A 22,985-nucleotide genomic window follows, 5' to 3' on the forward strand; every position below is an offset into this window, starting at 1 on the left:
TTTCTTTCTTCGCCATGGCTGACGACAAGTACGGTATTGTCATTGATTCGGGTTCTTCTGGATCAAGAATACAAATATACCGTTGGGAAGACCCTTCGAAGAAGAAAGAACACGCTTCGCCCGAGGAGTTGGCATCTCCACCAAAGATCATTCAAGAAGATGGATGGAGTCACAAGATCTCCCCGGGTATATCTACCTTTGCTGAAAAGCCTTCCAAAGTCTGGAGTCAGCACTACAAGCAGCTAATTGATTTTGCACTGAAAGTGATTCCCGCTAACAAAATCTCGGAAACTCCGATCTATATTCTTTCTACCGCAGGGATGAGGCTCTTGCCGAAATCAAAAAGAGAAAAAATATTGAAGAAAACTTGCCTGGAGCTTCAGAAGAATACGAAATATTTTATTTCCGACTGTGACGAACATATTCAGGTAATAGACGGTGCTACAGAGGGAATTTATGGGTGGTTGGCTCTCAATTACTTGATGGGACAATTCAACAACTTCAAGCCAGACCAAGCCGATCACGAATCAATTGGTTTCATGGACATGGGCGGCGCTTCAACACAAATCGCTTTTGTCCCATCTTCGCAAGAAGAGATTGCGAAGCATGACGAAGATCTTTCTACGGTTGTTATCAAGAACATTAATGGAGATGGTCAAGTTTGGAGAGTATTTGTCGAAACCTGGCTCAAATTCGGAGCTAACCAGGCGCGTGCACGGTATTTAAAGAACACTCTTGCTTTATCTGCTGATTCGCATTCAAAGGGTAAAGCAAAGGTCATACAAGATCCATGTATGCCTTCTGGAGCCGTCATCGAGAACTACAAGTTTGAAAATAAAGAATACATCATTCAGGGAACCGGAAATTATGAAAGCTGCTTGAAGGACATTTTCCCATTGCTAATGAAGCATTTGTCTTGCAAAGATGAGCCGTGCCTCTTCAATGGTGTCCATGCCCCTAAGATGAACTTCGAGAAAGACAAATTTGTGGGCGTTTCTGAGTACTGGTATACTGCAAATGATGTCTTTCATAGTAGCGGAGAGTACAATTTCCATAGCTTTAATGAGAAAGCAAAGGCTTTTTGTGAGAGCCTGTGGGACGACATCATGAAGAACTCAAAAAACGGTGAATACTCTAACCTACCCGATAAGGTTTTACTTGAAGCCTGCTTCAAAGCAAGTTGGGTAATCAATGTATTGCATGAGGGCTTCGAGCTTCCTCGTTTGGGTATAGAGGTGAAGGAACCTTCCGAAAGCTCGGCGACCAAAGAATTGGATAATGCGCATGTGCCACTCAAAATAGCTGACTCAGTAAATGGTGAGGAACTTTCATGGACACTCGGTAAGATTTTACTTGTGGCTTCATCACAAGTGCCTTCTAACGATGAGGTTCACGTGGGCATTAAGCCAAGTGCTATGTCACTTTCTACGTCTCTGGACGAATACGACTCAGATGAGGAGTTTGGGCCATCAATGAATTTTGTTTACAGCTTCCTATTTTTACTATTGTTTGTTCTCTTCTTGTACCGATTTGGCAATTCCCTGTTGCGCAAGATCGGCAAACTTTTGAGAAAGCAGGGCAACGTCAAACTTCCTTCCACTTGCAAAGCAGTCCTTAATAGAGTCAAAGCTCATAGTCCCTCATTCATACGGTATCGTATCAACAAAGCAATCAACTATATGGAATTGCAAGAGCAAGATGATATCAATTTAGATTTAGAAGAGGGAAGCATGATCTCATCGCCTTCCAGCCAGCCGGCAAACCCTCCCGATATATCTGTTTTACGCACACGGTCTACTATAAACTTGTCTGATCTAGACGAAGGAAACTCTCCAGTCGATTTTATGAATAAGCCTTTTGTCAACGTCAAGAAATCAAACCTGTTCTATACTCACAGAGGTGACAGCAGGGACTCACTATCGCGCATGTCAAGCTCTGCATCATTGCTGCGTGGAAAACATACATAAAACTGAATGGATTTCCTGTGATATTGAGAAACACACTAACGACAGCACACTATATCACTATTACTCTTTGTATCTATTTTTTGTGTACTTTACTTGAAGGACATAGAGTTCTGGGATTACTGTAGATGTTGTATGCAAACCGCGATCAAGATGGCCATCGCACAAAAAATTCATCCATAGAAACATCAAGCTAGGTTCTTTAACAAAAAAAATACATCATGAGAGTGAAAAAGCCTACGTCCAAAAGATCGACAACCCGTATGAAAGAGGGTATCAAAAAGAAGGCTGCTGCTCAGAATAGAAAAAACAGGAAATTGGCTAAGAAAGATGTTACTTGGAAATCTAGGCATAAAAAGGATCCAGGTATACCTGCAAGTTTCCCTTACAAGGATAAGATCATTCTGGAGTTAGAGGAGGAAAGAAGATTGGAGAAGGAAAGAAAAGAAGCACTTCGTTTGCAAAAACAGCAGGAACGTGAAGCTGCATTGGCACGAGGAGAAACTATTGATGAGATGATCGAAGACGCAGAAGAAGAAGATGCGAATGAGGGTGGTTTGGGTGCATTGTTAGAGTCTGCTCAACAGGCTGCTCGTGAGTTCGATGGTGAAATTGATGGTGATGAGATGGAGGAGGACTCCGATGACGATGTTGAATACGATATTAGCGATGTTGAAGTGGACAGAGCTGATTTGGACAAATCCAGAAAAGCATATGACAAAATTTTCAAGACAGTGGTGGATGCTGCAGATGTCATATTGTATGTTTTGGACGCACGCGATCCTGAGTCAACTCGTTCCAAGAAAGTGGAGCAAGCAGTTTTGCAGAGTGGAAACAAGAGATTGATCTTGGTTTTGAACAAGGTTGATTTGGTGCCAACACCTGTGTTAACCAAATGGCTTGACTTCTTGAAGCTGTCGTTCCCTACAATTCCTATCAAAGCTTCTCCGGGAGCTGTTGGTCTGAGCACATACAACAAGAATCTTTCAAATGCCATGACTTCTAACACCTTGTTACAAGCGCTCAAAAGTTATGCTACCAAGTCCAACCTAAAGCGTTCCATTGTTGTTGGTGTTATCGGATATCCAAACGTCGGAAAGTCCTCGATTATCAATGCATTGACCAACAGACATGGCCAGCTGAAAGCTTGTCCTGTTGGAAACTTAGCTGGTGTTACCACTTCCATGAGAGAAGTGAAGGTTGACAATAAACTCAAAATTTTGGATTCCCCTGGTATCGTCTTCCCAGAAGAGGTATCCTCCAAGAAGAATGTGTCTGAAGCAAAATTAGCGCTTTTGTCAGCCATTTCTCCAAAAAACATCAAAGACCCTGTGTCTGTGGTCAAGCATTTGCTCAAGAGATTGTCTAAGGATGATACCATGGCCGATGCATTGAAACAATATTACCTGGTTCCTCCATTGCCTTCTTCTGACTTGGAAGACTTCACTAAGCAATTTTTGATTCATGTGGCGAGAGCTAGAGGAAGATTAAGTCGTGGAGGTGTCCCTAATATTGAGTCTGCAGCTCTCAATGTTTTGAATGACTGGAGAGATGGCAGAATTACGGGCTGGGTCTTGCCAAACTCTTCTAAAGCCCAGGCGGTCGAAGTGGACTTGGATGCACCTAAGAGTGCTGCCAGAGGCGAGAAAGAGCCACCTAAGGTCGAAAATACTACTATTGTTACTCAGTGGGCGGAAGAGTTCGACTTGGGCGGCTTGTTGGGTGAAAACTTCGGTCTTTAGGATTATGTAGCATATTTACAATAAACTCACATGTGTGTTGTGGTGAGAAATGTACGCATGGACTTACTAACTTCTATTATTTACCGACGACCAACGTTCTAACCAAGGAATCATGCAGCATAGTGTATTATTTTTACTGTACTAATAAATCCGAGTATGTGGAGCAAAACGCGCATTGAGTTTTACATTAATCTTGCACTGATGGCCACCAAATGCGAACATGGTTTCGAAGATACTAAAATGTGGTCAAAGAATTCGGATTGAGGATGATTTCGCAACCATTAAATTTGTTGGCCATATTCCTCCTTGGGGAGATGATGTGATCGCATACGGAGTTGAATGGGATAATCCCCAACGCGGAAAGAACGATGGACAGTTGGAAGGTTTTCGATATTTCATCACCGACGTTGAAGGAGCAGGCTCTTTCATTAAGGCATCATACCACAAGATTCAATATCCCGTGCTGTTTTTAGAAGCTCTTATGAACCGGTATGCCAGCGAAGAGAATGCCCGGTCCTTAACGCACTCAATAAAGTTTGGACTGAAAACTGTGGAGAATTACGGGTTTGAGAAATTGAACACGATAATGAAGGATGTCTCGAGTCTAGCAACTATCATGTTGGATAAGCAGAACATAGGATATTGTTCTGACTTGCCCCAATTTCCAGGCACGCAACTGTTAGACATAAGCTTCAACTTATTGAGTCAATGGAACGATGTCGAGCAAATTCTTCAGCTGTTTTCCAATTTGCAGAGCTTGAATCTCAATGGTAATAGGTTTTTGACTACTTTTGAATTAAGAATCCCCCATTCTCTTCGTGACTTATCTTTAGCAGCGATGCATCTAAAAGAGGAACAGTTGAAGACCTTGGATTTTGATGGTTTGCACAGTTTATGTTTGGCGGGAAACAAACTCACCGATAATCATTGTAATCATCTCATATTGGGGAGGAGCTTATCAAAACTAGATCTTTCGTTCAACCAGTTACACGCGTTACCTTCTGTTGTTGCAGCCTCTTCGGTGACGGAATTAATTTTGGCAGACAACAGAGTCAATCATATAACAGAAAAAGAAACGTATATGTCGGTTAAAGTTCTTGATCTTCGAAATAATGATTTAAGTCTGTGGGAAGATATTGACCGTCTATCCAAAGTGTTCCCGTCACTCGAAGAAATTCGCATCGAGAACTGCCCTATATTTGCACAACTATCAATTGATGAGGTAATGGCAAATCTAATAGCACGGATTTCGAATCCCTTCACAAGCAACATCCGCAAGATCAATGGTAGCTCTATACTGGATCAAGAAGTCGAGAATGCGGAATTGTATTTCATTTCGAAGATGCGACAAGGTCATACGGTTATTACGAACGAAGAACAATGGGAACGCCTAATCCACAAGCACCACATGTCATTAGAGCGTATCCATTCTTCATTGAACGATTCTGATAAGGTTTTGCTTTATTTAAAAACAGCCAATAGTTCTGAGATGGAGGTTTCTTCCCGCGTATTTCTCAAAAGCAACACTGTCTTGCGACTTAAAGGTGTCATTTCCCGACAAATTAAAAAACCAATTCTTGAATTTCACATATTTGTCTCTGTGGATGAAAATCAGTTACATGAGCCGGATTTATTGCGCTATTTAGTGGATGACACTGCTACACTTCAAAGTCTAGGCTTACATAATGGCCAAAGTATATTCATTACATGGGATCTTGCTTGAAAAAGGGAATTAGTTACTTTCATCAAGATGCCACAACCCATCCCCTAAGTAGTGAAACAATTCAATACCAACACCTTTGTTGATCGACTTGATGTCGTCGGTGCTCATAGTTAACTTTCCAACTGCCAATGCATGTTCCTTTCCTTCGGCGTAGATAGTAACAATGGTATCCTTTTCCAAGTTTTCGTCAGGTAACTTGGCTCCAGCAGATGTCAAACCAGGACACATAACATTGGCGCCAGATAAAACGAACTTAATCGCTCCTCTGTCAACTTGAATCTTAGGGAAGCAATCAGGGTACTTGTGAACGATATGCAAGTCAGGAATCAAATCATCAAAGTGTTGGAATAATACAACCTCACCGTCAACACTGTACAACGAGAGTTTTCCTTCACATTTGATCAAGATTGCTTGAGATTTTTTGGGAATGATGGCATCAATGACAGGCTCTAATTTTTCAAACTGGGAGACAAAGTTGGATTTCAATCCTCTTTGCACTGAAGATTTTATATTGGAACGGGAATGGATCTCGTCCTTTCCGAACTTTTTGAACATGTGGGCAAATGGTACGTGATGTATCGAAGTCCGATGAGAATTCTCAAATCTTGAGAAGTGCCTTTGTATGCAAAACAAAGTCGTGTTCTGATCTACGTTTTGGTCAAGCACTAAAAGAATAAATAGAAATGTCAAGGCAGATAATTACAGTGCCACCATCCGGAAAACCTTGGTGTCACCGCACTCAAAAGAAGCCCTAGTTCATATGGCCTTTTGCATTACATTGCGAAAGCAAAGATGCATCCAGCTCAAGACGTATCTTAGGAACGATACGCCGAGCGAGGCACGAGGCAAGACAACACTACGAGAGTTTTATTCGTACTCAGGTCTATCAAGTTCATCCTTTTTTCTGAATAAATGTCCACAATTAAGCAGAGAAAAAGAAGAAATGCTGGGCCTTCAAGAAGTGCCACAAAGCAAAATCAGGCAAATCCAAAAATTCCCCGGGCAGCCCAAGCACAAGGCAAGGTCTACCAAGGAGTTGTCAGGTTATAGTTTTCAACCAGCAAAAACATGATCTCGGACGAATCCTCACTGATACACGTAATGCCCCTGCATAAAGATGGAGAACAAAAATTCCTTTGGAGCGCGGGCGTAGCTGTCTTATATATTTATGAATTGGATCCGGGTAACAACAGACTTTCTTCACTAATAGACACACCTACTTAATGAGTTTACATATTCGTTAATCGTGATAATTAAAACTCTATAAATTCTCCTAACGTGGGAGCCAGTGTATCAACTTCCTTATATACCTCAAGGAGATCCCTTTTGTCTTGCCGATTGGTCTTCTCCATATATTCTTGGGATTTGAGTATTGAGAGAGAAACTTTTCCATGTCCAATTCTACCGCCTCTCTGAGGAGTTCGCAGAGGAACATAACACTCAGCAAGGGCGCTCGCATCTGTAGGAACGTAGTAGCTCAAGTACAACTCCAGATTCTGCTCATCCGTTAAAAAGCCTTCATTTTGAGTGAAAATCGGGACAAGGTTCGATTCCTCTGCTGTAACACCATATGAGCTCTGGGGAAAGCTAAAAGAAGAACTCCGTGCTAAGGCCAATATTTCATCATCATCATCATCAAATGCATCGTCACCGTTATCATTGTTAGCGTCATCACTGAATGATCTTTTCTGTACAGCTTGAAGTTGGTCGACAATCGTCAATTGTCTCTTCAGTGGGTCGGCATTAAGTTCATATTCAATTTCTTTTCCCACTTGCGACAGGTCGTTAGAATTGAGATTCTCGTTCAGTACAATTGGTAGCAGTGATTTATTGGAAATTCGTTCTGAGTAGCCATATGTGGGATTCTGCTCAAGATGTTTACCATTTTCATAGTCATTCAGTAGACCAGCTGATTCATTGTTGGACCCAGTCTGTAACAAACCATGATCGTTATCGGAATCAAGAAACGAATCTAGAATATCAGGGTCTCTCTTGTCTTCCTTTTCCGAATTCAAACGCTGTCGTTTATCTCGAATACTTTCATCTTCACCTCTTCTTTTTAGCATTGTACTTACAGGAGTAAACCCTTGGTTGACGTTTTCTGGCATAAAAAACTGCTTCTGTGCTTTTGGAGCTGGCGTTTTCGGTCCCTTCTTAGCATCAAGTTTGTTCAGTTTAGTCTTAGTTTTGGTCATGTACTTCGTGGCAATTTTGATGATTTCATCTTCATCGTCTTCAGCCTTGATATCTTCATTCTCTTTGGGGATTTCGATTAACTTTTCTTCCGCAACAGGAGTTATTCCTGGAGGAAGAATTCTGTTCTGATCATGCAAAGTAACCATATTACCGTTCATGATGTGTTGTTGAATATATTCATATCCTCCCATCGCCTTATCGAATTTCAGTTCCTCGTTGCTAGAAAACAACAAAAGAACTTTTCCATCCCTATTACGACCTGTTCTACCCATTCTCTGCACATTCTTGATGGGAGACGATGTAGAATCATAGCAAACAATGAGATCAACTTCACCAATATCCAAACCTTCCTCACCAATAGATGTTGCGACCAAAATGTTGTAGGATCCCTTCTTAAAGTCTTTGATCAATTGCTTCTGCATCTTTTGGTTCATTCCACTAATTTGAGCCCGTTCTGAAGAACTTCCTGGTCTTTCAAGCATCTGCTTCTGCTCTGAGTTTTGTTTTTTGTCCTTTCCTTTTGACTTTTTACCCTTTTTTAAGAACTTTTCTTCATCAAACTTTTCTTTTTCCTTCGCTTGCCCAATGAAAATATGAGGTTTCAAATGATCTCCTTTGGCCTCCAAAGCTCTAACAATATCAAGAGCGGATTCACGAAATTCTGTGAAAACGATTACTCTAGAATTTGAATTGTTTGTGTTCTCGAAGAAGCTTGTGAGTTCTGATATTAGCACTTCTAGTTTTGGATGCCCCAAGAAAGTGGGATCTTTCACAAGACCCTCACACTTGTGCAATAACCCTTTAATAGAGCTATGAAAGTAGAACTTTGCAGCTAGATGGTTGGTAGACTTTTTGTTGTTGTATTTCGTAGAGAACTCCGTGTACTTGTCATAGAAGTAGCTGTAGAAACTCCGGATGCCATAGATGTTAAGACGTCGAAAGCATTGACCTACAACAACTAGTAGCTGCAAAATGAAATAATTTGACCACTTTAGACCCTCTGGAATATTTGGATTTTTGATAATCTTTTGCTGAGCGTCGAGGGCGGCAAACGCATTAATCTTAGCTGGATCTGTAATCTCATAAATCTTTCTCTGGTTTGCGGTTTCCAAAATTGGCTCTATAGCTTGACATATCATGTCAATGGCGTCCACAATTTCAGGAGAAGGGCTGACTGTGATTCTTTCAATAACCTTCCGTTTCAAATACTTGAAAATATCAATGCTTCTTTCTGTTCGAACTTCAACCTTCGAAATGCATAGGTTATCAATGATTTCCTGGACCCCATCGACATCAGAGGCTGGAGTTGCAGTCAATGCTAGTATTCGGAAGGAGTTGTTGAATCTGTTTAAAAACTTAACCACGTTATTATAAGCATAATTGCCTCTGGCGCGATGAGCTTCATCGATAACGAGTAACACGACATCTTTGGGGTTAACTATACCTCTTGCTAAGTCATTTTCAACTACCTGAGGAGTCGTGAAGAATACTTGCTTCTCATTCCATATTGTTGACCTATTCTTTCGTGTTTTATCTAAAAGAATAGCCACCTGTGAAGAAGATATCCCAGTGATACCGCAACATGCTTTGATCTGCTGCGCCACGAGCGGTTTCGTGGGCGCCATAAATATGATTTTCAGGCGTGGAAACCAGCGGAGAAAATTGAGCATGACAGTGCTGGCAATGAATGTTTTCCCCAAACCAGTTGGTAAGGCCACAAGAACATTGTCAAATATTGCTCTATACACAATATTGTACTGGTAATCTCGAACTTGAAGATTAGTTGGATATATGTAGGTTGCAAGATTCGATTCATCAACCTCATGATGAGTGATTCTCCGTTGAGAGTTCTTTTTCTCCACTAGCTCATATTCCGCTTTTTCAAGTAAGTGGAGGTCAAGATCATCATTCAATAAATCATTATCCAGAGTACTGTCATTTGTCATGAATGGGAATAGACTAGTCACTTAAGAGTACAGTCGCGACTGACATCTTCGCATGTGCATCCATACCTCTCATCACCATGCAACAACATCTATAATCGCTTCACAGCTTCTCCAAGACTCTAGACATGGAGAGGCAAAATCCTTACAAGGAGTTGGAAACAGCGTTGGTGCGAATGAAAAATCCTCTCACTACATTGACAGCCATCCATCATGACTTTGTGCTTCAAAATGTTGAGTCCGTCAATAGTATCCGCTCAATGCGGCTGTTCAGAAAAAGCCTAGAAGGAGCGCTAGAAAGCAAAACCACGCAAAATTAAAGCGGGTTTCTCTAACAGTTGCATTGTTACCTAGCATTATTTCAGGAGTTACTAGCGAACCTAACAAGTACTGGAAGGGAGGCTAGCCTGAGTCATTTTCGGCGGTAAACGAATGCTCGAAGAGCCCCGCACTTGCGTTTTGACGAACAGGAAAGAAAAGAAGTTAGGGGACTGCGCATCACTAACTAGGTCATATGTAAAAGTTTGAAACTATTCATATGTCTCAGTGCCAAATGGCTCATGTCTGTAGCTATGCTGATGAAGGCAAGGCCGCGCATGAATTGTATTCGTACATGTGAAATTTGCGAGATCCGCTTGGCTAGATGTTGAGATATTGAGAAAAGGCATTAACGCCGAGCAAAGGTACAGTCTTTCCAGAAGTATTTTCACACTAGTTTCCGTAATGGAAATGAAAACCTTGGCAGAGCATCCCAATGTAAGAGGCACAGTAAATGGCATACGCCAATACATGGAATGGCATACGCCAATACATGGAAGTTCTCGGCCCTATAATGGGCATGCGAGAGTTCGGTCATAAGCGTACTATATGATACCACAAGCTAAAATGAAGAGGAAAAAGTAAAAGATGATACGCAAAGACTTTTTCGATTGTTTATAATGCTACAGTTTGCTATGATAATGCCCTTTTTAAGACATTGTGGGTTTAATCTCATGATTTTTTGACGGCCTAGTGCTGAGTGATTACTAAAGATGGGGCGAGGAACGCCCCGCGGAAGAAACTTTCGGAATTGTCCGCGGGCTGGGTTGGCGGAGGAGGGCGCATGAAAGATCCTCCGGGATGGTATTTCCGCCATATTGCATTTGAGGAGTACGCCTTGCGAACGCCGTACGGCCGGTTTGCTATTCCATTACAACCGCTTTCCATTCTCATGTGACTAGTATATTCTAAAGCTATGGGTATATTAGTATCTACGAGTGTTAATTGGATACTTTGGATTTCAAGTCGCCCCCACGAAGTCGAAAGATCAATTAAGGTTGCATGTGCTTAGCCGTAGTATACTGTGAGACGGCTTGTCTGCAAGTAATGGTGTGCACACATGATGATGGTACGCGAACATTGGTTCTGGAAATGTGCCGCATGGGGAAGTGTCTCCAGTCAACCCCTCTTACGGCAAGCAAACCTGAACCCCCAAATTGTTGCAAGCAACAAAGCAAAATAGACACGATAAGGGCTACAATGTATTATGTAAGTAGAACTTGTAATCAGTACAGCCTATATGCAGTGGAAAAAAATTTGTTTTTGGTTTCGGTTGTCATGCTTGCCATTACTCTTTTCGTAGCTTAGTCACACAGAGTGTCCAAGAAATTATAGTCAAACAGCAACTCGTTGAGATATTCACGTGAATTCACAATGGAGCTGAATTGAACCAGTTTGCGGGTCTTCCTCGCCTTCTTGTCGTTGGTGAGTTTCGAGTAATCATTAGAAACTTTCAATACTGGCTTCAACCGCAAGTGGTCAAAGTCAGAGCAGTCTTCTTCCGAGCTGGCTAAAGACGAGGATTCGTAGAACGACAATGATGAGACCAGCCCAACAGAAGAAAGATCGTCGTTCTCTAACCCAGATGCATTTTGAGAATTAAACTTGGAAAGGGTATCCGAAGTAAGGCGCGTGTCAAATGGGTCTTCGTTTGTAAATTTAGGACCATAGAGCCATGTGATGTCCATATCCTTGTTCCAGTTTATCTGGGATGGTGAAATCTCCCCCAAATTGTTCAACTCTTTCTGCACTCGTCTCCAACAAATGTTCTCCAACCGGCGGGAAACAGTAGATGGGATTCTTGAGGAGATGTCATCTGAGCCACTTTTGATGCTTAGGGAGTTGTTTTGCTTCCAGCAAAGATAAAGATGGTAGACAGAAATGTCCGACTTGTCCATGTAATCAATATTCTCCAGGAAATTGTACTTGGGGCGGATATATAGGTCATCCATTGGAAAGCAGTTTAATCAGTTTGTTGGCAAGGAATATGAAGAAATAAAGATATGTGTGATAATAAGAAATTCAGTTGAATATAAAGGAAGCGTAATGGATGGCGAATAAAGAAGTTACGAGATTGGGCAACCTTGCCATATATACTTCTCCGCCCTCACCTGCCAAAATCCGGGAAATTCCTGGATGCATACTTCTTCGATTGACATGCAGAACATGCTTAAGCCACTCACGCATGAGGGGAATCTTCGCGGAAACCCCGATGTACGGATGCATGGACTTGTGGGGGAAACAATGGCAAGAAAATATTCATTGCTTAATATAACTTCAGGAGGCGAAGAATTAGGTTTTGACTTCCCTACGCCTCACGTTATTGTTTCGAAAGATTGGGAGCATTTCTAACCCAAAGTATACAAGTGTTCAAGTCGCATCTCATGCCAGTCTTAAAAGACAGGCTTGGCTATGCCCAATTCTTCCTGTGTAGGTATGTTTATTGCATATACGATGTAGAGCGATTACATAATTTATCCGACATCATTTCTTTTTTTCACGTCCGCGGTCTGCACTTTGAGGTTTTTCGCATGACTCGTTATGGCAGTATTCGCGGAGAATTTCGGAATGATATAGATTATACATGTGCTCATTAACAGTATAGTACCGTGAAAAACCCAAGAAGCTCTTTTGAATGAAGCTACTCGGTGAGATGATCTGTTAACCTATGTGTGCTTTTGCTTCTGGCAAGCGAAACATGAGTGGCGATGCACAGTGCTCAAAGTATATTTGGTAAGATCCAAAAGAATCATACCTAAGCGGATCCGACATATAGTGTGTTCTTTGCAGCTCACCCCGCTAGTGGGCTCATATGACCACTCTAAAATCCTCACTAGCCACAATTTTGGCTTGGTGAATGCTCTCATTGATAAAAGACTGCATTACTATTATGGGTATTTTTTTGCCCTCTTCGTATCCCTCAGCGATTTTCCGGCTTGTAATTCGAACCGCTTCTTGTAGCTTCTTATTCGTGAGAACTTCATCTGGTACAACCACGTATGTGCAATTAGTGGCATCCAAGGATAGGGAGCCACCAAAGCGGAGAATCCTTCTTTGTGCTTGTTTATGAATTGCGTTATCTGTACTATTGTCTCCGCCTTCTAAGACATAAAAATGCGAACCTGCGAATAGCGACATGTTGGACAACTTCTCCGCATTGTAAAAGTCTTTGCGGCAATCTTCGAGACATCCTGCCGAAAGTTGCTGAGACATGGGTATTTTTTTGAGCCACTTGAACAATCCTTTGCTACTGGGGAAGCTTATTACATAACTATCCCCATACTTGTCTGTTGTTTCTGAAGCAGAGCGTCTTAATTTTGCATTTCCAGATTGCTCGATATGTTGTGGTTCAATCCCTAGTATAGTATGGTAGCGTATACAGTCAAAAACCCATTGCGGTCGAATGATATCAAAACCTTCCTTAACCCACATTGATATTCGAGGGGTAACGTATTGACCCAAAATTATGATGTTTCGTGCCTGGATATTTTCCTGTTTTGGGTGTAGCAATATCGACCCACCATATTCCTTCACACGACGCTCTATCTCTTCTTTTGTTATAAGCTCATGGCTCTGGAGATCTCTCGCGTCTGTGGCAACAACAAAATGTAGCCCTTGAAATACGTCGCTTTTTGGCACGATCCGCTGTCTCTTCTTAGTAGCGAACCTATCATAAATGGAATTTTCAAATCCTCTCTTCCTTGCACGGTTGACTGTTTGTTGTTTGAAGACATCCGTCGAGTATCTCATTTTAAGTTCCTGGTACTGCTGCAAAGTAATACACTCCTCGTACCCCTTGTCTTCTCTGACAGCACGGCACCATAGATTATGTAAAGTCAGTCCAGCCGCATAAGGTGTCTCAGCGGTAACCTCAATGGACCTCGCTTTGATTTCCAAAACAATCAGATTTGCAGGATTGATCCAAAAATCTGGTTTCCTTGTCCCAAACTTCACTAAGTCTTCAGGTGGCTTTCTTTCTTTGTAATTTACCCAAAAATTATATAACTTTGATTCAATCTGACGGTATACTGCCTTCAGGAAGCCATTAGCAACCATACAAAACAGCTTGAAGCATCCTTCTTCTTCTTCATCCCGAAGCCCACAAATATACGATGTTTTAATTCTTCCAATTTTGCCCACAACCACTAAATCAAGGTTTTCGCCGAAGTTTTCCAAGTACTCAGGTTTTACTTTTATCCACGTGGAATCTCTGCTATGGACACGATACTTCAGCAAGAATGACTTCACCATAATTCCCTCGTTTCTTTCGGATACGATGCGTTGCATATTTCGCTTGATATCATCAGGTGTGCTAGCCTTAACCCATTCAAGGATTTCGAACCTATGTGGAACATTGGTAACAACTTTGCTCAACAAATCCTTACGGTAGAATAACGGCAAGTTGCTCAAGTCTTGTCCATTTAGATGTAGAATATCGAAAATGATGAACAATGGCCAGCTATTGTTCCCTTCATAGACATCAACCACATCGAATTGTCTTAGTGCTTCTTGAACCGCAGCGGACCTGAGAGTTCCAAATGGAAGTACTAATTGACGATCTTTGCTCCATGCTACCATTTCACCGTCAAGAACAATACTTTTCACATTCTTATGAAAAGCGCCGGTTAAGTGTTTGGTCAAGGATCCAAGATGATAGTTCTCACCATAAATGAAAGTATAGTCTCTCCTTCTTCTGGTGTGCCACTTGAAGTTTCCTTCCACCATATGCATAAGCATTCTATCTCCATCGATTTTTTCTTCAATTAAAAAATGGTCCTGAATCCCTACATCCTTGTATAAGTTAACGAGTTTAGGATCCTTGTCTGACAAAGACATCCCAGACTTCATTTTCTTGCACAAATTTTCGTAAGAAAGTGTTAAGGATTTCGACGACTGTGGAATAAATGAATACATCGGTTGAACACATAATTGCTGTGGGGTCAATCTCTTCTCTGGGTCTGTTAGGAGCCAGAATACCTTCTTTATGTCATTACAAACCTTGTAAAGATTAAATGCATCAGGATGCCACGCAATAAAAAAGCTGCGCTCAAAGAAGGACAACATTGATTCTTTCAAGATGATTTGAAAGAAAAAACGGACTTCAGTGATTGTTAATCTGTCCAAGAATGGGTCCAATACTTCCAATTGATCAGATGCCAGGGTATTTTGGCTGAGTTTATCAAGAACATCGTTTACTTCAGTTACAGTGACAGAAGTTTCAACCACGGAATTAGGATCTCTTCTTCTCAGCATTATTCGAGCGATAATCAAGGGCAAGTCGCCAGTCAGTCGATGTTCATTAGAGCCCGTTAATTGAATCTTTTGTTGGTAAGATTTCTTCCAATTTTTTATTATCAGATAGTCAGTCGATCCTTGCTGTAGTCGCAAGAGTTTAATCACTAGCCGTGTTAGAGCAACATCTTTAATAAAATACTTCCTACTGTCTTTATTGGGGAAAATAAGGGAAAGCGCAGGAGAGATATTGACACCAAAGTGCGTTCTCCATAATTTTATGAACTCTTCAATGATATTCACCTTTTTAGCGCTCACCGTGCCAAAGGGAGCCATATTTTCATGGTTTGTAGATTCCAACTTTAAAACTAGCTCCGAGATGATAAGATCAAATGGTGCCGGTTCAGGATTAAAGTTCTCAGGCTCCTTAACATTGTCTAGAAAAGACGTCGACACTGACATACTGAAGGGTCACTGATCATTGGATTTCTCAAGTCTGGATAGTATCACTCACGGATCTACAGTGAGAAGCAATATATACACTCCCTGTCTGAAGGTGAGACATCGAAGAACGCAGCCTATCTTTATACAATCATCTTTGTCTAACCTTTTAGTTGAGAAAATAGTTAATAGCGGTCTTACATAGCACGTTATTTTTTTTTTTTTTTCAACGAAGTACTTAAATGAAAAGCCCAGACACAAAAGTCACAAATTGGGCCCACTCAGCAAAGTAAAAGTCTTTACAAAGGAGATCAGTAGTGTAATAAAGATGCAGCCTTTAAGTCCGAGCCCAAAAATATAGCAACTGAATTTTTCTTAGTTGGGTTCTGTTTACCCTATTCAAAGTGGAGAAATCGCATATTAACTTGCATACTATTCGAGAAAGTAATGGCCTACGCGATAACCCATGTAAAGATATCTGCAATTCATCATCTATGCTTCATCTTCACAGTCTAACGAATACAGTCTCCCTTTCAAAAATTTAGGTTCGGGCAGAAGTTGCCTTGTTGATGAAAGAGTCCAGAAAAGGAAAGCGTTTGCCACGTTCGCCTTCCTACATTCAAGATGTCCGTCTTCTCAAGTGGCCCGAAAGTTAAAAGCGGAATCGTTCCCAAAAGGGAAGACCCAACAAAATTTGGTGTCGCTTCCTGATTTATTTCATTACTTTTCTTTTTTTGTCTTCACGAGCCATGTCGTAATTACTTGAATTTCTGCATCTGGGATAGTATTAATTCTTCAGGATATTTTCTATATGTCCTTTACACCTGTCATGCGCAGACAGGTTTTCATAGAAGCCACAGATTTTTCGTACTCTAGACGATCATACAGGCTCGTTCGCAGTGGAAAGAGCACGCGAATGACAAAATTTCCATCTAACCACAGTCCACAGTGTTAATGATTACAACTACAAGTCATCTACTTGCTTCGCGAGCCTTTTCCTTATAAGGTTATTATCAGGTGACCACATGACTGAAGATGTTTCAAACATCGCTCAACTCAAAGTCTCTGAAATGAATCCGTCTTCGAATCACTGATCTCGGAAAAGTAATCTATCTCGTCTTAGCTGCAGGTGTCTTTTCCAGCAAGTGTTTCCACTATATGCATATAGCACGGTGACAGTTATGCGAACTTTACATAATCTCTTCACCTCTAGTAACTCATATTCTTCTTTTTAAGTGAAGGACAGCCGCAACATGTCGTCTTTCAAAAGAAGCACCCATGGGTTTGATTCGTCATCGTATCTATCGAACTCCTCTTTTCACAATTCCCCGCTGAGCCAAAAACCACTATTTCCTAATACAGCTCCTCTGGTTCATTCGTCAACTTCCCACACCAATCTAGCTTCTATGCATAGCAATACCGCCGCTTATGGCAGCGAATCCAGTTCGCCGCCTTCGAGCAAACAGCATCCTGACCCTTTGTCGTATGAGGATCACATTTCTACATTGAATAATATCAGCCCATCTAACATAGATTACAAAACTGTTGGAAAGCATCTTGTAAGTCCAGATGAAAGTTTGAAGATGCAAGGTGGTGATGTGGCTCGCTATTTGTATCAGCAAATCGAAAATGCCTCGAAATCCAGTGAGCCTCGTGACAGGAGACGTACCAGATCCTCTTCCTTTTCCACATTTCTTTCAGAATCTAGAAGAGAGTCTACCGCGAGCGATATCAATGTCCCAGGTGGGTTTAGAAGGGAGTTTCTAATCAATAAGTCGTTACAAGAGAACAAGCCGCCGCCGAATTTTGTAACTCGGAATTTCGTGGAGTTTTTGAGTATTTATGGCCATTTTGCAGGTGAGGATTTCACCGATGAAGATGATGACGAATCATCCTTTGATGAAGGTTACGAGGACGTTTTTGATGAGGAATCGCTGCTACTTCACGAGAGAAGAGGCCCCCAGAAGCGGAAAAAGCCTAAAAAGCATGAGCAAAAGGGTACTGCCAGTCAGTTGAAAGTTTTCTTTTTGCTCTTTAAGGCATTGGTAGGGTCAGGTATTTTGTTCCTACCCGGTGCTTTTATGCATGGTGGATTACTTTTTTCAACAGTTACTATGGTTTTGTTTGGTGTGTTGACATACGCCTGTTATGTGGTGTTGATTAAAAGCAAAAGTGTATTGGGAAAATCCTCTTTCGGAGAATTGGGTTACTTGACTTACGGCAACCCATTGAAGTATTGCATCATGGTGTCCATCATCTTATCTCAGATTGGGTTCGTCGCCACTTATATTTTGTTCACCGCCGAAAACATGAAATCATTCATTCACAATTCCTTGCATATTTCCATTGAAAAGTCTACTTTAGTCATTATTCAATGCATTTTGCTTATTCCTTTGGTATTGATTAGGGACTTAACCAAGCTTTCGTTCACGTCCCTTCTTTCATCTACCTTCATCGTCATCGGATTACTCATCATTTTTTTCTTTTGTGGTGAACAACTTGCACATGAAGGATTGGGGCCCAATATCGTCCAATTCAATGGCAGAACGTGGTCCATGCTTATTGGTGTTGCGGTAACAGCGTTTGAAGGTATTGGTTTAATTCTCCCCATTCAAGCCTCTATGGCACAGCCAGAGAAGTTTCCATTTGTGTTGAGTATGAGCATGTTTGTAATTACCCTCTTATTTGTCTCAATTGGTGTAATTGGCTACACCAGCTTTGGAGAGAATGTTCAGTCTATCATCATTTTGAATCTACCCCTGGGAAATGCAGCAGTGCAACTGATTATGCTTCTTTACTCGGTCGCCGTGTTCTTAACGGGACCATTGCAGCTCTTCCCAGCTATTAGAATCGGTGAACTGGCACTCTTCAACTCTCGTTTGTTCTTGACCAAAGAGCAACAGTCTGAAAATAACGGTAAGTTGATGCAAAACTCAGGGAAACATAACCCACACATCAAGTGGATGAAAAACGTTTTGAGGTCGTTGTCTGTGGTACTTATATCCACAGTAGCTTACTTAAATGCGGACAATATCGACAAGTTTGTCAGCTTCAACGGATGTTTTGCTTGTATCCCTCTTGTGTACATTTACCCACCTATGATTCATTTGAAGACCTACAACGCAGAACCTCAGCAATCGAAAATAATTAAGGTGTTTGATGTCCTTTTGATTATTGTTGGTACCCTTGCAATGGTTTATACCACGTACCAGATCCTTTTTTCCATTTGATTAGGTGTACGTATATACTCCATATTTTAATTTATGATACAATAGCATCTTCGCTATCTTCGCGCCCGTTTGAGTTCAACACGTAGAAAAACCCCACATCTCGCGACATCAAATTCCGCTCTTCAAGCACAAAAACATAGAATACACACTGAGCTAAGTAATGATAAATGAGGAAGTTGGGGCACCTTCTGCATCGCTGAAGCGAGGTAAAACTGCTCCTAAAAAGGAGATGCCCCTCTCCTGTCAGAGATGTCGGTTGAGAAAAGTCAAATGCAACTTTGCTCATCCCTGCTCAAGTTGTGTCAAATTAGGAGTTGAATGCATTCAGGTGCCCAATGATATGAGGAAGAAGCGTCCTCCGGCAAACTACATACTGTCGATGGAGAAAAAGATAGATGCTCTTTCGAAGTTTTTCACGTCCATGCAAAGAGTACCTGCGGAAGACAGAAATAAATTCTTTGAGGCGAATGCCACTAACATAGCTTCGTACTTAAACGAGGATAATACTCAAGCAAAGGCCAGTTCTGCTGATGGCAAAGTCCCATCTTCAGGAAAAAAGAGAAAAACTGAAGATGTTCGGAGTACTCCTTCTCCAACACCTATTACGAAGATCAGACCCGTTTACGGCCCAACCAGTGTTTATGATAATTACACTGATCATCACCGTCCGAAAACGCAATCGCTAAGAAAAGAGCTGAGAGAAATGACTGTCTTACAAAACCTAAGCAAGGATCCCGACGTTCTCCATTGCCTCAAACTTTTTTTTACATGGCAGTACCCGGATCATAATATGTTTGTCTTTCGAGAGGCATTTTTCATAGATTTTTTTAACCCGAAACCCAACTCTCTTTACTGCCTGCTGGTTCTTGTCTATAGCATTTGTGCATTGGGCTCAAGGATGTCCGATGTTGATACCATATACTTCAGGTCCATTTCATATTATAATGAGGCTAGAAGTTTCTTGCTTTCAAATTTGGAGCATCCTTCCATTACATCCGTACAGAGTTTTCTTCTTCTTGCTTTTTATGATATATGCAATGGAAACAACTCTACTGGTTGGATGCTACTGGGAGACGCAATGCGAATGGGGTTTGATTTAGGATTCCAACTTAATCCTGAAGTTTGGTTCTTAAAGAGACATGGCACAGATTTCAAGCCTTTGGATATGGCCATTCGCAGCAGAATCTACTGGGGCTGTTACATGGCAGATCATTTTATAAGTTTGATTTTAGGGAGACCCTCGCTTTTAAAGCTGCTGGATGCATCTATACCAGAAACACTGGACTTGCCTGAGTTAGAATGGATTGACGATTATAAGTATATTCCAGAGAATGTAACCAACATCTCCGATCCATTAAAAAACATCATTAATCTCATCAGCATCTCGGACAAGATGCTTAATGATATTTTCACTCGTTCAGATCATGAGTCTGTGTCTCATAAGGAGCTGGAGCAAAACGAGGACTTAAACTTGGTTTCCAGACTCAATAAATTGTTTTCATACAACGAACAAATAATGCAATGGAAAGCTAATCTACCTCAGGACTTAAATTGGGATCAGGAGAGTTTGAAGAACACATCAGACAACCCAACCATTTCTGTTGTTAGGTATTACTATTACATCGTCATTCTTTGTTTGAATCGTCCCTTCGTTGGAATTGTTAGAGATTTCAAAGATAAAGAACATTTATCACCTTCAGTGTTTTGTCATAATGCTATTGAGGACCTCTACGTTGCCATCCAGAGATTTGAACTGGCTCATGGGCTACGCCGAGCTTCGATATTTATTGTCTATTGCAGTATTTTATCCATTTCTGTTATTCTCCTAACTGCTACGACTGAACAGTTGCAAGACGATAAGAAGACGAAGTTGAAGTATTTTCTTCGTGTCTTAGCAGGGTGTTCAAAAACTTGGGCGTTAGCAGAAAAATCCTATAAAATGATTGAAATCAAATTACATCTTCAGTTTGATAACGACCCGGATTTCAAGCCAATTATTTCTAATTCACGGAAAACCAAAGCTAAGAGGAGCGTAAGTGTTATGGCTTCTACCCCAGAAATTACTGGTGCTGTAAAAAAAGAAGAAAGTGAATCACCTATAGTCCTGGAAACAACAAAGGAAGATGCATCTAACGTCGAAAGCCATGAGGACAATTCGTCCTTTCCTGGTGTGAATAACCTTATTGATAACGGAAATGAAGCTAATTTGGAAGATGGTAAATCTTCCTTCCACACACTAGAAAATTATACCGACTTCATTGACGGCAGCGTCGAATTCTTCGGCGGTCCTCCCGTGTTGATGACATCTGACTTATTCAATGAAGACTGGGAGGCATTGTTTCCCGATTCCATTTTCAGCAAAATGGGGAACCACAGCCATTAATACATAAAGAATAGCAAAAAGCAAACTTCTTAACCTATGTACTCTATTCTGAGTTGGCTTTACTAGATAATTCGGCTTGCTTCACCAAGTTTTCAGGTGCGTCCATCTCCTCAAGCATAACCTCAATAAAACGAATTTTATCGTTTTTAGCAAATTCCTTACTGGTGAATAACTCCTCCAACTCCTTGGCTTCACTGACTTTATAGTTTTCATAGTTCTTGGCATTGAACAATGGAAGCGCTAATTGAAGGTCCCATGGCTGAATAGCGTTATACTCGGCGTCGGCACCATGAATCAACTTCTCGATTGTATATCCATTGTTGTTCAAGACAAAAAGGTAAGGCTTTCTGTTGTTCCTGACCATAGATGAGATTTCTGTAAAAGTTAATTGAAGGGAACCGTCTCCGACAAAGAGAAGCACTCTTCTTGATGGGTCCAACTCCTCTGCTGCAGTTACGGCACCATATGTGCAACCCACTGAGTAGCCAATGGAACCCCAAAGAATCTGCGAAATTCCGTAAACTTGGTTAGGAAAGCTGGTCTGGACGATTCCAAAAGAAGAAGTACCTGTCTCAGTAATGACGATGTCATTTGGTTTCAAAAACTTCGATAAACGAGACCACAACCATTGCTGTGTTATTTTAGTCCCCGGGTTTCTGGCGTCGGTGTTGTAAGGTTCTTTTACAGTTTGACTGATGGGGTGTTCTTTGAACACTTGTTTCAATGCCTGAGATTGAATAAGCTTTCCTAACAACTCTTTCATCCTGATTTCAGGGTATGTGGCTCCCTTTACCTTGGTGTAGTCAGAGTGGAATTCCACAACATTCTTTGTCTGGATTGAATACGAGAAAGAACCTGTGTTAAAGTCACTAAGAAGTGCACCCACAGAAAGCACCAAATCCGACTTTTCTACAGCCTCTTTCACATGAGGGTAGGAAAGTGAACCAACATAGACACCTGTGAATTTTGGGTTTTGCTCGTCGATATCTTTAGTACCTTTACCCATTGGGGTAGTAGCATACTTGAAGTTAGATATTTTGATTAACTCGCTGGCCTCTTTGTTTGCATTGTGACGGGCGCAACAAGCATCCACAATAATTACCGGATCCTTCGCTTTCCTAATCTTATCAATTACCTCCTCAATTACCTCTTCTTGGAGTTCTGGGTCATTCTTAGGGATGTTTAAATCCAATGGTTTGTTCAATCTTTCCTTAGGAACAGGCACATCCACCATGTTCGCTGGAAACGCTAAGTATGATGGACGCTGGTTAATATATGCTTCCCTGATGACTCTGTCAATGACATCGGGAGCAAGAGCTGGATCATTGATCACGCCTGTTGTACCACTGATGTGTGATGACATCTTGTGGAATACAGAGAAATCGCCGTTACCCAAAGTATGATGCAATAACAATTGGTTCTTTTGAGCATCCACAGACGGAATTCCAACAATATGTAACATTCCAACATGTTCAGCATAAGAGCCTGCCACACCGTTGAGAGCACTCAATTCTCCTACTCCAAAAGTAGTGACTAAGGCACCAAAGCCAAGACCCTCGGCACTGCCATTACCCTTCACTCTCGAGTATCCATCACACGCATAAGCAGCATTTAATTCGTTGGTGCAACCCCGCCAATGTAAATCTTTCACCTCAGAGATCTTGTCAAGCAACGTTAAATTGAAGTCTCCTGGTACACCAAAAATAGAATTCAAGCCAAGAGGCTTTTGGTTGAGTCTCGCAAACAAATAAGTGCCTAAGGAAATAGAGTCAGACATGATAATAATATTAATCAGTGTCTCTGAAAGGGAAAC

General features: G+C 41.3%; 10 protein-coding genes across 10 annotated transcripts; 5 read left to right on the forward strand and 5 right to left on the reverse strand. All coding sequences in view use genetic code 12, as the record gives it.

The window, feature by feature from the left end:
• Window positions 1-14: 14 nt before the first annotated feature.
• Window positions 15-1,967, forward strand: FOB63_000987 (apyrase; the record flags this gene model as incomplete). The annotated part of the gene is made up of 1 exon (XM_002619845.2): window positions 15-1,967. The coding sequence occupies one exon, from the start codon at window positions 15-17 to the stop codon at window positions 1,965-1,967; it is 1,953 nt and encodes a 650-aa protein (XP_002619891.2).
• A 218-nt stretch (window positions 1,968-2,185) lies between these two features.
• Window positions 2,186-3,706, forward strand: NUG1 (RNA-binding GTPase; the record flags this gene model as incomplete). Its single annotated transcript, XM_002619846.2, has 1 exon — window positions 2,186-3,706. One exon carries the CDS (start codon window positions 2,186-2,188, stop codon window positions 3,704-3,706), a length of 1,521 nt encoding a protein of 506 aa, XP_002619892.1.
• Window positions 3,707-3,926: 220 nt separating this feature from the next.
• On the forward strand, window positions 3,927-5,429 carry FOB63_000989 (uncharacterized protein; the record flags this gene model as incomplete). The annotated part of the gene is made up of 1 exon (XM_002619847.2): window positions 3,927-5,429. One exon carries the CDS (start codon window positions 3,927-3,929, stop codon window positions 5,427-5,429), a length of 1,503 nt encoding a protein of 500 aa, XP_002619893.2.
• A 9-nt stretch (window positions 5,430-5,438) lies between these two features.
• On the reverse strand, window positions 5,439-5,984 carry TMA20 (translation machinery-associated protein 20; the record flags this gene model as incomplete). The annotated part of the gene is made up of 1 exon (XM_002619848.1): window positions 5,439-5,984. One exon carries the CDS (start codon window positions 5,982-5,984, stop codon window positions 5,439-5,441), a length of 546 nt encoding a protein of 181 aa, XP_002619894.1.
• A 698-nt stretch (window positions 5,985-6,682) lies between these two features.
• Window positions 6,683-9,571, reverse strand: MPH1 (3'-5' DNA helicase; the record flags this gene model as incomplete). The annotated part of the gene is made up of 1 exon (XM_002619849.2): window positions 6,683-9,571. One exon carries the CDS (start codon window positions 9,569-9,571, stop codon window positions 6,683-6,685), a length of 2,889 nt encoding a protein of 962 aa, XP_002619895.2.
• A 1,619-nt stretch (window positions 9,572-11,190) lies between these two features.
• Window positions 11,191-11,838, reverse strand: FOB63_000992 (uncharacterized protein; the record flags this gene model as incomplete). Its single annotated transcript, XM_002619850.1, has 1 exon — window positions 11,191-11,838. The coding sequence occupies one exon, from the start codon at window positions 11,836-11,838 to the stop codon at window positions 11,191-11,193; it is 648 nt and encodes a 215-aa protein (XP_002619896.1).
• An 856-nt stretch (window positions 11,839-12,694) lies between these two features.
• LIG4 (DNA ligase (ATP)) lies at window positions 12,695-15,580 on the reverse strand (the record flags this gene model as incomplete). Its single annotated transcript, XM_002619851.2, has 1 exon — window positions 12,695-15,580. The coding sequence occupies one exon, from the start codon at window positions 15,578-15,580 to the stop codon at window positions 12,695-12,697; it is 2,886 nt and encodes a 961-aa protein (XP_002619897.2).
• Window positions 15,581-16,812: 1,232 nt separating this feature from the next.
• On the forward strand, window positions 16,813-18,789 carry FOB63_000994 (uncharacterized protein; the record flags this gene model as incomplete). The annotated part of the gene is made up of 1 exon (XM_002619852.2): window positions 16,813-18,789. One exon carries the CDS (start codon window positions 16,813-16,815, stop codon window positions 18,787-18,789), a length of 1,977 nt encoding a protein of 658 aa, XP_002619898.2.
• A 160-nt stretch (window positions 18,790-18,949) lies between these two features.
• On the forward strand, window positions 18,950-21,172 carry TEA1 (Tea1p; the record flags this gene model as incomplete). Its single annotated transcript, XM_002619853.2, has 1 exon — window positions 18,950-21,172. One exon carries the CDS (start codon window positions 18,950-18,952, stop codon window positions 21,170-21,172), a length of 2,223 nt encoding a protein of 740 aa, XP_002619899.2.
• A 43-nt stretch (window positions 21,173-21,215) lies between these two features.
• PDC5 (alpha-keto acid decarboxylase family protein) lies at window positions 21,216-22,949 on the reverse strand (the record flags this gene model as incomplete). The annotated part of the gene is made up of 1 exon (XM_002619854.2): window positions 21,216-22,949. One exon carries the CDS (start codon window positions 22,947-22,949, stop codon window positions 21,216-21,218), a length of 1,734 nt encoding a protein of 577 aa, XP_002619900.2.
• Between the last annotated feature and the right edge of the window lie 36 nt (window positions 22,950-22,985).

Source organism: Clavispora lusitaniae, assembly GCF_014636115.1.
Source record: "Clavispora lusitaniae strain FDAARGOS_655 chromosome Unknown tig00000003_pilon, whole genome shotgun sequence".
NCBI lineage: Eukaryota > Fungi > Ascomycota > Pichiomycetes > Serinales > Metschnikowiaceae > Clavispora > Clavispora lusitaniae.